At 41.8% G+C, this 15,597-nt stretch overlaps 1 protein-coding gene across 1 annotated transcript in view; it reads right to left on the reverse strand.

Annotated features, from left to right (window-relative positions):
• The window catches only part of herc1 (HECT and RLD domain containing E3 ubiquitin protein ligase family member 1), a 155,674-nt gene that overhangs the window by 86,463 nt on the left and 53,614 nt on the right, over positions 1-15,597 (reverse strand). Inside the window, 3 exon segments of the mRNA XM_034160392.1 lie at positions 5,341-5,900; positions 10,188-10,271; positions 13,154-13,393. Coding sequence (XP_034016283.1) covers positions 5,341-5,900; positions 10,188-10,271; positions 13,154-13,393 — 884 coding nt within the window.

Here is a 15,597-nt window from a genome sequence, read left to right on the forward strand (position 1 = left end):
ATTGGTATGAAAAGGCGTATATGTGTTCCACTCTCCCTGATGCTGAATTGGCTATTCTTGGCTGCTCCAAGGCCTCTATGAGTCTTTTCCGAAAACTACACAACTGTCTCTCAAGCTAGGCATGATAGTCGCTAAACGGCTCATCCTGTATGAGTGGAAATCACCAACTCCTCCATCTTTCAAGAGGTGGATCACGGATATGATATCTGTTATACAGATGGAGGACCTGAGATTTTCCAGAACGGATTGTTCCACGTTTGCTGCCATCTGGGACCCTCCCACCTGGGTTTGACATGATTACTCAATGACTTTTATGTGGGACACCGTGCTAATGGCACCGTATGTTATATGCAGCGATCTTGATGATGCATCCTGTTATCCTTGTTTTTGTTTTATTTAGGGCATTGACGTATGTATTTTCTTTTTCAATTACTATTTTTGTTCCTCTGCCTGGGCCAGGGGTTCTGTGTTTCTTTCTTTTTTCTCTTTGCTGTTCAATTTAATAACTGAATAAAAACAATTTAACAAAATTTTTTTTTTCAAAAGCTGCCCCCCTTCCGTTCCATTCTGTTAACATAATGTTTACATAATGAAAAAATTCCCGCCAGTCCTATCGTTTCCACCCAAAGGGACCAAAAATGAAGGGCGAATGTTTCAAGATTTGTTTAATAACTTTTGTAGAGTTGAGGTTTTTTTTTTGTTTGTTTTGTTTTTGTAATGTTATTTATCTTTTCCTTCGAGATTAATGCAACTTTGCACAGATTTTTTTTGTACTAACTAGACAGTTCTTTGTTACTGCTCTTGAAAATTGCACAAACATACCACAGGGTCTTGTGAAAAGAAACTTATTTTACTGTTATATGATAGTTTCCTCACATGTTATATCAGGGTCCATGTTTTATTGTTAAAATATTCTACCAGCACATCGCATTTTTTGAACTTGAAAATTCTTCTCTGTTATAAAGATAATCAATATGAGGACAAAGCTTCAGCTTTTAGCTCATACCTTTTTTGTTAAGGGTCCAAAAAAGAACATTTTATTCATTAAGATTAAGATTAGGCTTAAAACTTTCCTTTTCGCTAAGGCTTATAGTTAGGGCTGGATCGGGTGACCCTGGACCATCCCTTGGTTATGTTGCTTTAGACGTAGACTGTGTTTCATAATTATTGTATGGCCTTGCCTTGCAATGTGGAGCGCCTTGGGGCAACTGTTTGTTGTGATTTGGCGCTATACAAGAAAAAAGTTGATTGATTGATTGATTAAAAAAAAAATAATAATAATATCGGCTGATTTATCGGCTATCGGCAAATCAGCCGATTTATCGATTATCGGTATTTTTTTCATCCAAATATCATTATCGGCATCAGCCTCAAAAAATCCATATCGGTCAGGCTCTAGCGCAAAGCCACGACACAGTTCATAAAGTAGAGCCACGTAAAGCCACAACACAGCTCAAAGTAGAGCGTCGCCAAAACCATAACAGTGCACAAAGTAGAGCTGCGTAAATCCACAACACAGCTCACAAAATAGAGCCGCATAAAGCCACGACATAGCTCACAAAGTAGAGCTGCGCAAAGTCACAACACAGTTCATAAAGTAGAGCCGCGTAAAGCCACAACACAGCTTACAAAGTAGAGCCGTGCCAAACCTACAACACAGTGCACAAAGTAGAGCGGTGCCAAAACTACAACACAGTTCCCAAAGTAGAGCCGCGCAAAACTACAACAAAGTTCACAAAGAAGAGTGGCGCCAAAGCCACAACACAGCTCACAAAGTAGAGGCATGCAAAACAATGACAGTTCACAAAGTAGAGCGGAGCCAAAACCACAACACAGTTCACAAAGTAGAGCCACGCAAAACCACGACAGTTCACAAAGTAGAGATGCGCCATAACCACGACAGTTCACAAAGTAGAGCGGCGCCAAGGCCACAACACAGTTCACAAAGTAGAGCGGCACCAAAGCCACAACACAGTTCACAAAGTAGAGCGGCGCCAAAGCCACGACACAGTTCACAAAGTAGAGCCACGCAAAACCACGACACAGTTCACAAAGTAGAGATGCACCATAACCACGACACAGTTCACAAAGTAGAGATGAACCATAACCACGACACAGTTCACAAAGTAGAGCAGCGCCAAAGCCACAACACAGTTCACAAAGTAGAGCGGCGCCAAAGCCACAACACAGTTCACAAAGTAGAGCGGCGCCAAAGCCACAACACAGTTCACAAAGTAGAGCGACTATGCAAAACCACAACACAGTTCACAAAGAAGAGCGGTGCCAAAGCCACAACACAGCTCACAAAGTAAAGCCACGCAATACCACAACACAGTTCACAAAGAAGAGAGGCGCCAAAACTATAACACAGTTCACAAAGAAGAGTGGCGCCAAAGCCACAACACAGCTCACAAAGTAGAGGCACGCAAAACCACGACACAGTTCAGACAGTAGAGCGGCGCCAAAACCACAACACAGTTCAGACAGTAGAGCGGCGCCAAAACCACAACACAGTTCAGACAGTAGAGCAGCACCAAAACCACAACACAGTTCAGACAGTAGAGCAGCACCAAAACCACAACACAGTTCAGACAGTAGAGCGGTGCCAAAACCACAACACAGTTCACAAAGTTGAGCGGTGCCAAAACCACAACACAGTTCACAAAGTTGAGCCGCGCCAAAACCACAACACAGCTCAGAAAGTAGAGCAGCGCTAAAACTACAACACAGCTCACAAAGTAGAGCAGTGCGAAAACCACAACACAGCTCACAAAGTAGAGCCACGCAAAACCACAACACAGTTCACAAAGTGGAGCCGCATAAAGCCACAACACAGCTCACAAAATAGAGCTGCGTAAAGCCACAACACAGCTCACAAAGTACAGCGGTGCCAAAACCACAACACAGTTCACAAAGTAGAGCCGCACAAAACCACAATACAGTTCACAAAGAAGAGAGGCGCCAAAGCCACAACACAGCTCACAAAGTAGAGGCACGCAAAACCACGACACAGTTCAGACAGTAGAGCGGCGCCAAAACCACAACACAGCTCAGACAGTAGAGCGGCACCAAAACCACAACACAGCTCAGACAGTAGAGCGGCACCAAAACCACAACACAGCTCACAAAGTAGAGAGGCGCCAAACCCACGACACAGTTCACAAAGAAGAGTGGCACCAAAGCCACAACACAGCTCACAAAGTAGAGGCATGCAAAACGACACAGTTCATAAAGTAGAGCGGTGCCAAAACCACAACACAGTTCAGACAGTAGAGCAGCGCCAAAACCACAACACAGCTCACAAAGTAGAGCCACGCAAAACCACAACACAGTTCACAAAGTAGAGCCACGCAAAACCACAACAGTTCACAAAGTAGAGCCACGCAAAACCATAACACAGTTCACAAAGTAGAGCGGAGCCAAAACCACAACACAGTTCACAAAGTAGAGCGGCTATGCAAAACCACAACACAGTTCACAAAGAGAGGCGCCAAAACCACGACAGTTCATAAAGCAGAGCGGCACCAAAACCACAACAGTTCACAAAGTAGGGCGGCGACAAAACCACAACAGTTCACAAAGTAGAGCGGAGCCAAAACCACAACACAGTTCACAAAGTGGAGCGGCGCCAAAGCCACAACACAGTTCACAAAGTAGAGCGGCTATGCAAAACCACAACACAGTTCACAAAGAGTGGTGCCAAAGCCACAACACAGCTCACAAAGTGGAGCCGCGTAAAGCCACAACACAGTTCACAAAATAGAGCTGCATAAAGCCACGACACAGCTCACAAAGTAGAGCTGGGCAAAGCCACAGCACAGCTCACAAAGTAGAGCGGTACCAAAACCACAACACAGTTCACAAAGAAGAGTGGCGCCAAAGCCACAACACAGCTCACAAAGTAGAGCCGCATAAAGCCATGACAGTTCACAAAATAGAACCGCGTAAAGCTACGACAATTCACAAAATAGAACAGCGTAAAGTCACGACACAGCTCACAAAGCATGATTTTGCCCACTCAGAAGGATTGGATTAGGATTAATCCCACATCACTACCCATCATGCAAGGTAAAAGTTCTAAGTCATCCAAGAAGAAGACACCTAGATGTTCACAGTAAATGGACTTCTTCTTGGTCTTCAAGATGTTTCAGCACTAAAGTGACCTCTTCAATCTAAGTTTCTTTAAAATTGAAGAGGTCACTTGGATGAGTGGTGAAACACCTTGAAGACCAAGAAGAAGTCCACTTGCTGTAGTTTAAACATCTAGACATGTATATTAAGTAGGATGACTAACGCCAAGGATAAGGATATTAATTAGGATCACTAACGCTTAGGATCCAGCCTTACTATACCATGGCGGTGGCCATCCAAGGGTGGTAGAAAGAGCCAGGTGACACAGGTGTTAACATTAAAAAATGCTCCAATCATACTGAAAAGTATACCACAATTCATTTGATCAGTAAGATATCTTTAACTATCTATGGCTGAACATTATGAAGTTACGGAGTAAAACAGAAAAAATGGTGACAAAGGTCAGCTTCATTGAGTTAATATGACTTTAAAGGGGATCGTTTGCATCATTTGTCATGCTTATGCCCCGTTTACACCAGCCTGGGACCTGTTTAAGACCTAGAAGATCACGACAACTCTCACAAGTCTTGGCTGGTCTCCATTGTGATATGTTACTTGCGTTTACAATAAGCTCGCATTGCAATTGAAGTGTGCGAGTGAAAAATATGTCAGTATCCACGATCAGTGGAGACCAATGGATGGCAACCAAGAGGGATCTTTCTTCCGACCATGGAGACCCCACTGTGATCAGCCTGCAACCTCAGTGGGAGTTAGTGAGAGTGACCGTGAGCACAGGCTGTTTTTCGATCACAACTCGGTTGTGGACTCGGTGTAAACGGGGTGTTAGTTTTCACATTAAGGGGTAAAATATGACATATCACAGAATCCCATGAAAGTTTGGCCTTCTTTGACCTTTACTTTGAAGCATTCAACACAATAAAAACTATTCCACTTATTAATCCTACTGGCTGCACCAATAATTCACATCACATTTTATCAAAATTGTTGCAACTTTAACTTTCTGACCACAATTCATACAAATGGAAACTGACCTTTGTCACCATTTTTACGGTTTTTACATTTTAACTTCCTAACAGTTCCAAGTGTCATCTAGTCCTCTTAAGAGATACTGACTAGGTCAAAACTGCCTTCTGGCTCAAGGACTAAATACAGCAGACTGACTGACTCAAGTGTTCAGTGACAGCATATAACATCTACTGAAAGATCAATTACTAAAAATAAAAAAAGGCCAGAGTTTTCACTTGGTACCTGATGGTAATTTCAGCCTCGTCCCACTGCACTTTGGCTGAGGTGCTCCCTTCCTTCAAGATGCCAAGTAAAGTAGCGTGCCGCCCAGTCTGCTTGTGCACACATTGCCCGCCAACCCGGAGGCCTGTGTCCACTCCACCAATCACCGCCAGAACCGGCCACACCTCTGTGCACAGAGTTCTCAGGTGGTGCTCAGACAGCTCTCCCAAACCGTGCTGCCGTCCGTGGCGACCTCGCTCTTCCTCTGTCCTTGTGGGCGTGTCTTGGCTCTCTCTCTGTGTATCGTGCTCCTCTCGGCTCTGTACCGAACGACTCTTTTTCAGCCTCTGGCCTCCGCTGCTGCCAGACCCACTGGCCGACTCTCTGAAGCAAGGCTTGATCTTGTGGAGTCGTTCGATCATGGTCTTGTTAATGCGGTGGGTCCAGCGGTCAGTGCGATGCAAGATTCGAATAAGGTGCGTGGTGGCCTCAGCCAGGACTGTGGCCATGGGGCTGCATACTGGATCACCGGGTAACAGGTCTCGGGGCGTGCCACGCATCTGCATGTCACAGATTTTAACCTGGTGCCATTCAAACATAAGTGGCATGTTAGTCACTCTTATAAATGATTTTCTGTGTTATACAAAGAAATGATTACAGTAAAACTCGCCTAAACAGCCACTGTATAAATCAGATATTCATACTCATTGGACAAAAGCAAAAGTCCCAATGTTTTTTATGGTTTTCCATGTAATACACACTATATAGTACAGTAGTGTTCAGAATAATAGTAGTGCTATGTGACTAAAAAGATTAATCCAGGTTTTGAGTATATTTGTTATTGTTACATGGGAAACAAGGTACCAGTAGATTCAGTAGACTCTCACAAATCCAACAAGACCAAGCATTCATGATATGCACACTCTTAAGGCTATGAAATTGGGCTATTAGTAAAAAAAAGTAGAAAAGAGGGTGTTCACAAAAGTGTGGCATTCAGTCAGTGAGTTCATCAATTTTGTGAAACAAACAAGTGTGAATCAGGTGTCCCCTATTTAAGGATGAAGCCAGCACCTGTTGAACATGCTTTTCTCTTTGAAAACCTGAGGAAAATGGGACGTTCAAGACATTGTTCAGAAGAACAGCGAATTTGATTAAAAAGTTGGCTGGAGAAGGGAAAACTTATACGCAGGTGCAAAGAATTATAGGCTGTTCATCTACAATGATCTCCAATGCTTTAAAATGGACAAAAAAAAAAAAAAAAAAAACAGACGCGTGGAAGAAAACGGAAAACAACCATCAAAATGGATAGAAGAATAACCAGAATGGCAAAGGCTCACCCACTGATCAGCTCCAGGATGATCAAAGACAGTCTGGAGTTACCTGTAAGTGCTGTGACAGTTAGAAAACACCTGTGTGACGCTAATTTATTTGCAAGAATCCCCCGCAAAGTCCCTCTGTTAAATGAAAGACGTGCAGAAGAGGTTACAATTTGCCAAAGAACAAATCAACTGGCCTAAAGAGAAATGGAGGAATATTTTGTGGACTGATGAGAGTAAACGTGTTCTTTTTGGGTCCAAGGGCCGCAGACAGTTTGTGAGATGACCCCCAAACTCTGAATTCAAACCACAGTTCACAGTGAAGACAGTGAAGCATGGTGGTGCAAGCATCATGATATGGGCATGTTTCTCCTACTATGGTGTTGGGCCTATATATCACATACCAGGTATCATGGATCAGTTTGGATATGTCAAAATACTTGAAGTCATGTTGCCTCATGTTGAAGAGGACATGCCCTTGAAATGGGTGTTTCAACAAGACAATGACCCCAAGCACACTAGTAAACCAGCAAAATCTTGGTTCCAAACCAACAAAATTAATGTTTTGGAGTGGCCTGCCCAATCCCCGAACCTAAATCCAATTGAGAACTTGTGGTGTGACATCAAAAAAGCGGTTCTGAAGCAAAACCAAGAAATGTGAATGAATTGTGGAATGTTGTTAAAGAATCTTGGAGTGGAATAACAGCTGAAAGGTGCCACAAGTTGGTTGACTCCATGCCTCGCAGATGTGAAGAAATCATGAAAAACTGTGGTTATACAACTAAATACTAGTTTAGTGATTCACAGGATTGCTAAAAAAGCAGTTTGAACATAATAGTTTTGAGTTTGTAGCGTCAACAGCAGATGCTACTATTACTGTAAACACCCCCTTTTCTACTTTTTTTTGGAACATTAAATGTCTGAATGTCTGTTGGTTCAACAAGTTAATACACGTTTCATTACTACTTTTTGCTTCAGAGAACATTTAAATTCATACCACTGTTGTTGAGTTTTATCTGATTTTATATCTATCTATCTATCTATCTATCTATCTATCGAGAGAGAGAGATCACATGATCTAGTCTTACGTGGAGAAAGTTGTGACTTGAAAATTGTTTAAATCACTTCCTACAACATGCTTTTTCCTCCAGCTGTCCATTCAATTTGGCAGTCTAACCACATGGCCATATGGGCCTAGTGTCTCTTATTATCATGTTTTACACACTGTTGTGCTTTTACTCTTTTGTAAACACAACCAAAACGTGTGTTACGATAACAGTACAATGGTACAATCGTGCAGGAAAGCTTTCAGCCAAGACAGACACTGAAAGACACAAACTGGAAGATTTATAAGAAAGGAAAAAAAAGTCCAGCAGTCAGGAAGAATGAAATAGAACTAGACAGTGGTGGGCACAGCTAACCAAAAAGTTAGCTTCGATAAGCACTAATCCGTTAACTGAAAAGTTAACTTATATAACGCCAAACTGATAAACCACTAAAAAATTTTGCAGAAGCTACAGCTAACTTTTAGTATTGACTCCGGTACGCTGTCAGCTACTGGCATGCCAGTTTTGAGTTTAAGCACCATCAATGCTTCTGAGTAAAACCAAAGGCGATCACAAACTCAACACGAACGAGTCAGAGCTTCTGTCTTTGACCGCCCTGCCCGCTGCTGTAAAGAAAAGTCATTTACTTTCAACATGGAACAGCACGGATGGGTGGCTGAAGACATTAAAAGGAAGGCAGTTTTGACTTGATTGATGATTTGATTTATAAACCAAACTATAAAATCGCATATATAACTATAAATCGCACATATCTTATAGTTTTAAAATAATGCGCTACTTCTGAAAGTTTGAGCATTAACATACACAGATGCCAAAAGGCATTATGGGAAAATGAGCCTCCCCTCATCACTGGTTGGTTGGTTTGTTTATTTGTAAAAAACCAACACATACGTTACCTAAATATGTGTGTTGGTTTTTACAAATAAATGTGTATTTGTAAATATGTCTTTTTTTTTTTTCATTTGTAAAAAAAAGGGTTTATAAATCAAACCATAAGTCAAAACTGTTTTGCTTTTGATCTCTTCTGCCACGCGTCTAGGGCACTGTATGTTGAATGTAAATGACTTTTTTTGTAGCAGCCTGGTAGCCAGGCCCCTTCTGCTGGGGTAGAGTTGAGCTCAGCTCCTCACAGCTGCCTGACTGCTGCAAAACATGTAACAGACAGGAACTAACGTGTGATTTCAGGGTTTACAAATGTTTTTCACTGTTCTGCTTTACTCACTACGTCAGGAAAAAAAAAAAACATTAGCGCACTTAAAATTGGTGGAACTAAATGTAGCAGAAGCTAACTGGTCCGTTGATGGTTTTCGAAGTTCGCTGAAAAGCCAATCTGCTAACAAAAAGTTAGCCTCACTAGTTAGCGGTTAGCAGAGTAGCAGAACTGTGCCCACCACTGGAACTAGAGTCACGCTTAGAGGCGGAGCTAAAGCTGTGCAGAAGTGTGAGTACACGATCCAATCTGGATATTTATTTGATGTACGTATTTATGAGTTGTGGTTGTCAGCAGGCTAATGAATAATGATTACATTGTGCTGCCCTTATTTATATAATGTCCAAGGGCTTGGCTGAACATGTACAAATGATCACGCTAACAACAGTTAACAGTTCTTTTTTTCTTTTTATTGCACGGTATGAACTACAAATAAATATTTAAATTGCACCAAATTTACAGCTTTATCCCTGCTGATCTCATTTGTGTGTGCACTGCTGCCATACTGCCTCCAGGGGGCGGACGTCCTATGTATACACTGCATATTCTGCTTGTGCCTGTTTAACTTTATAAATACTAGTGTGCAGGACAATAGAAATGTTTCCAGAACTGAATACTGGCAGACATCATTATGTTTCCAGGAGAAAAGACTGTATTTAATGTATACCCATATTTTCCGGAGTATAAGTCAGACCCGTTTAAAAAAATGCATACATAAAACCCATATATAAGTTGCACCATTTTCTGTATAATCAGCTCATTAGTTTTGTATTTTTGTGCACTGTTGTAGCGTGCTTCTTTATTACTGGCATTTATACTTTTATTATCAAAGTTTATTTTGTTTAGTGCTTTGATTCCTGTGAAAGTCTTTTATAACTCGCTACAATTATTATTATGAAGAACAAACTGATGATTTCTTTGGTATACAAGTTGCACACGAGTATATGTCGCAGGGCCTCCCAAACATCCTGTGAAAAATACAGTTAATAAATATCCCTATAATGGAACAGGCCCCTTTAAACAGAACTGTTTCAGCAGCCTGAAGTTTTCTCAAAGCTTTCACTAAGTGGGACACTATGGCAAGTTATAAAATATGAATAAACCGTTCTGTCCAACAATTCATGTTCCAGGTCAGTCAGCCACATCAGTCTTTGAGAGTGATATCATTGAAGACCAGAAAACATCATATCCTTGACTGTAATTAAAATTCTTAATCAAGCGACTACACCAGCAGAGGGACTATTCAGTTTTTGCTGAACGTTCGTGTCATCTTACCTTCTCTCCTGGGTTGCTGCTGTAGAACATCACAGAGGGGTAGAGCTCTGTGGCATCCACGTCCTCGAAGGCCAGTTTGGGCTCCTGTGGAAGTTTTATTGGTAAACTTAACATCTTGCCTTTTTTTATTGTGCACGCACTGACATATACACTCAACAAAAATATAAACGCAACACTTTTGGTTTTGCTCCCATTTTGTATGAGATGAACTCAAAGATCTAAAACTTTTTCCACATATACAATATCACCATTTCTCTCAAATACTGTGCACAAACCAGTCTAAATCTGTGATAGTGAGCACTTCTCCTTTGCTGAGATAATCCATCCCACCTCACAGGTGTGCCATATCAAGATGCTGATTAGACACCATGATTAGTGCACAGGTGTGCCTTAGACTGCCCACAATAAAAGGCCACTCTGAAAGGTGCAGTTTTATCACACAGCACAATGCCACAGATGTCGCAAGATTTGAGGGAGCGTGCAATTGGCATGCTGACAGCAGGAATGTCAACCAGAAATGTTGCTCGTGTATTGAATGTTCATTTCTCTACCATAAGCCGTCTCCAAAGGCGTTTCAGAGAATTTGGCAGTACATCCAACCAGCCTCACAACCGCAGACCACGTGTAACCACACCAGCCCAGGACCTCCACATCCAGCATGTTCACCTCCAAGATCGTCTGAGACCAGCCACTCGGACAGCTGCTGGAACAATCGGTTTGCATAACCAAAGAATTTCTGCACAAACTGTCAGAAACTGTCTCAGGGAAGCTCATCTGCATGCTCGTCGTCCTCATCGGGGTCTCGACCTGACTCCAGTTCGTCGTCGTAACCGATTTGAGTGGGCAAATGCTCACATTCGCTGCTGTTTGGCACTTTGGAGAGGTGTTCTCTTCAAGGATGATGCGAAGGAGATGTGTTGCACTGCATGAGGCAAATGGTGGTCACACCAGATACTGACTGGTATCCCCCCCCCAATAAAACAAAACTGCACCTTTCAGAGTGGCCTTTTATTGTGGGCAGTCTAAGGCACACCTGTGCACTAATCATGGTGTCTAATCAGCATCTTGATATGGCACACCTGTGAGGTGGGATGGATTATCTCAGCAAAGGAGAAGTGCTCACTATCACAGATTTAGACTGGTTTGTGTACAGTATTTGAGGGAAATGGTGATATTGTGTATGTGGAAAAAGTTTTAGATCGTTGAGTTAATCTCATACAAAATGGGAGCAAAACCAAAAGTGTTGCGTTTATATTTTTGTTGAGTATAGGAGCAACTATAAAAACCCAAGAAGTGCACCACTCGTCCAGAGCCATCAATCATCTGTAACCAACAGCTGATGTTCCAGATGAGCTGCTGCCACATAACGAGATTAACACGTTTGTGTTGTTTAACGGCCTAATTAAAGCTGCCTTTAATACCTATGGACATGCCATAGGTATTAAAGGCACTGCGCTGCAGTGGTTTGAATCATATTTGTCTAATAGATTACAATTTGTTCATGTAAATGGGGAATCTTCTTCACAGACTAAAGTTAATTATGGAGTTCCACAAGGTTCTGTGCTAGGACCAATTTTATTCACTTTATACATGCTTCCCTTAGGCAGTATTATTAGACGGTATTGCTTAAATTTTCATTGTTACGCAGATGATACCCAGCTTTATCTATCCATGAAGCCAGAGGACACACACCAATTAGCTAAACTGCAGGATTGTCTTACAGACATAAAGACATGGATGACCTCTTATTTCCTGCTTTTAAACTCAGATAAAACTGAAGTTATTGTACTTGGCCCCACAAATCTTAGAAACATGGTGTCTAACCAGATCCTTACTCTGGATGGCATTACCCTGACCTCTAGTAATACTGTGAGAAATCTTGGAGTCATTTTTGATCAGGATATGTCATTCAAAGCGCATATTAAACAAATATGTAGGACTGCTTTTTTGCATTTACGCAATATCTCTAAAATCAGAAAGGTCTTGTCTCAGAGTGATGCTGAAAAACTAATTCATGCATTTATTTCCTCTAGGCTGGACTATTGTAATTCATTATTATCAGGTTGTCCTAAAAGTTCCCTAAAAAGCCTTCAGTTAATTCAAAATGCTGCAGCTAGAGTACTGACGGGGACTAGAAGGAGTGAGCATGTCACCCATATTGGCCTCTCTTCATTGGCTTCCTGTTAATTCTAGAATAGAATTTAAAATTCTTCTTCTTACTTATAAGGTTTTGAATAATCAGGTCCCATCTTATCTTAGGGACCTCGTAGTACCATATCACCCCAATAGAGCGCTTCGCTCTCAGACTGCAGGCTTACTTGTAGTTCCTAGGGTTTGTAAGAGTAGAATGGGAGGCAGAGCCTTCAGCTTTCAGGCTCCTCTCCTGTGGAACCAGCTCCCAATTCAGATCAGGGAGACAGACACCCTCTCTACTTTTAAGATTAGGCTTAAAACTTTCCTTTTTGCTAAAGCTTATAGTTAGGGCTGGATCAGGTGACCCTGAACCATCCCTTAGTTATGCTGCTATAGACGTAGACTGCTGGGGGGTTCCCATGATGCACTGTTTCTTTCTCTTTTTGCTCTGTATGCACCACTCTGCATTTAATCATTAGTGATCGATCTCTGCTCCCCTCCACAGCATGTCTTTTTCCTGGTTCTCTCCCTCAGCCCCAACCAGTCCCAGCAGAAGACTGCCCCTCCCTGAGCCTGGTTCTGCTGGAGGTTTCTTCCTGTTAAAAGGGAGTTTTTCCTTCCCACTGTAGCCAAGTGCTTGCTCACAGGGGGTCGTTTTGACCGTTGGGGTTTTACATAATTATTGTATGGCCTTGCCTTACAATATAAAGCGCCTTGGGGCAACTGTTTGTTGTGATTTGGTGCTATATAAAAAAATTGATTGATTGATTGATTGATACTTCGCCCAAAAAAACAAACAAACAAACAAAAAAAAGAACTAAATGGCCTCTTACTTCTCCGTTGCGGCCGAAGGAGATGGTCCTGGCCTCCATGTCGAGGACACAGGTGATGAAGTCTCCCTGAGTAAAGCTGCTCAGCGTCAGCGTTTGCTCCCCGTTGTGATAGAGGTTGCCGCTGTACGCTCGGTACAGCCACATGTCCGAAGTGGTGCGGTGGTTGAAGTCGTGTACGGGCCATCGGGAAACACCCACACACGTGCCCTCGTTGCCCCGGTTCTCCTTGATGATGTAAAACTACAGCAGGATGAAAACAGTAAAATGAACCCCTTACCGATGGTCGGATATTTGGATACACAAAGGGGAAAGCAGTCATTTGTTTTATATGACATCTAAACAGAGCCTTGACATTTGACATTTTACTTTAAATTGGACAGGTGATTCTTCAAGGAAGCCAAAAGCTGCGAGGCAGAGACGGCTCCGTGTCGGCCAGCAGGTGAGCTGCTGGCGCCCCCGAGCTCAGCAAGAGACGCTGAGATCCAAAGTGGAACGTGTGGAAGCCCACATAAAAACTCACTTTGGGAACACCTCTGATTTTTTGTCTGACCGCGCTTCTACGGCCGCTAAAGGCATCCCCGACTGTGTAAGCTTCTAATCGTCTTGTGGCGTACAGGATTTAGCTTCCACGCGTCAATAGGAGTTGTTCGATGAAGCGAAAAGTGACATCAATGCCACATGACATACAATCACCAATCAAATATCAAGGACCTATTTAGGAGCTACATAAAGTAATTTAAGGCCGTGTTTGGTGCAATTATTGTGTAAAATTTGTTCTTTGGGATTTAGCAAGTAAAGCTTAAGGCCTTCAAAGATTACATCAGAAAACATTAAAAACAAAGTAATATGAAATAAATACAAAATTTCCACACTCCTTCCTGACATTTCACAACACAGTGAAATTAAGCTCTGAAAACACTGCTATTAAGCAAAGCCTTCTCCAGCGTTTCAGAGATTTTTGAGAATCTGCTACGTTGGCCACTGCACATCATTGTGTGAACGGACCCAGAGTATGTTTTTTTAAGACTTAAAAGGATTTGTGGACACCCTGGTCTTAAAAGGATTTGTGAACACCCTGCTCTGATTAGCAGCAATCTTCCACTCCAGCTTATTAATTAATCAAAAACCCAGACAGAGCTTTAATTCATTTGAAAGCTTGACTCTTAGTCTTGTCCATCCAAATTGGAAGTCCCAAAAAAACAGTTTTATTTGTTATCTATCGTCCACCTGGTCGTTACTGTGAGTTTCTCTGTGAATTTTCAGACCTTTTGTCTGACTTAGTGCTTAGCTCAGATAAGATAATTATAGTGGGCGATTTTAACATCCACACAGATGCTGAGAATGACAGTCTCAACACTGCATTTAATCTATTATTAGACTCAATTGGCTTTGCTCAAAATGTAAATGAGTCCACCCACCACTTTAATCATATCTTAGATCTTGTTCTGACTTATGGTATGGAAATTGAAGACTTAACAGTATTCCCTGAAAACCCCCTTCTGTCTGATCATTTCTTAATAACATTTACATTCACTCTGATGGACTAACCAGCAGTGGGGAATAAGTTTCATTACACTAGAAGTCTTTCAGAAAGCGCTGTAACTAGGTTTAAGGATATGATTCCTTCTTTATGTTCTCCAATACCATATACCAATACAGGGCAGAGTAGCTACCTAAACTCTGTGAGTGAGATAGATTATCTCGTCAATAGTATTATATCCTCATTGAGGACAACTTTGGATGCTGTAGCTCCTCTGAGAAAGAGAGCCTTAAATCAGAAGTGCCTGACTCCGTGGTATAACTCACAAACTCGCAGCTTAAAGCAGATAACCCGTAAGTTGGAGAGGAAAAGGTGTCTCACTAATTTAGAAGATCTTCACTTAGCCTGGAAAAAGAGTCTGTTGCTCTATAAAAAAGCCCTCCGTAAAGCTAGGACATCTTACTACTCATCACTAATTGAAGAAAATAAGACCCCAGGTTTCTTTTCAGCACTGTAGCCAGGCTGACAAAGAGTCAGAGCTCTATTGAGCCAAGTATTCCTTTAACTTTAACTAGTAATGACTTCATGACTTTCTTTGCTAATAAAATTTCAACTATTAGAGAAAAAATTACTCATAACCATCCCAAAGACATATCGTTCTCTTTGGCTGCTTTCAGTGATGCCGGTATTTTGTTAGACTCTTTCTCTCCGATTGTTCTGAGTTATTTTCATTAGTTACTTCCTCCAAACCATCAACATGTCTATTAGACCCCATTCCTACCAGGCTGCTCAAGGAAGCCCTACCATTAATTAATGCTTCGATCTTAAATATGATCAATCTATCTTTATTAGTTGGCTATGTACCACAGGCTTTTAAGGTGGCAGTAATTAAACCACTACTTAAAAAGCCATCACTTGACCCAGCTATCTTAGCTTGTCCTGTTAGACCTCAGTGCTGCTTTTG

The sequence above is a fragment of the Thalassophryne amazonica genome, chromosome 2 (genome assembly GCF_902500255.1).
Source record: "Thalassophryne amazonica chromosome 2, fThaAma1.1, whole genome shotgun sequence".
Lineage (NCBI taxonomy): Eukaryota > Metazoa > Chordata > Actinopteri > Batrachoidiformes > Batrachoididae > Thalassophryne > Thalassophryne amazonica.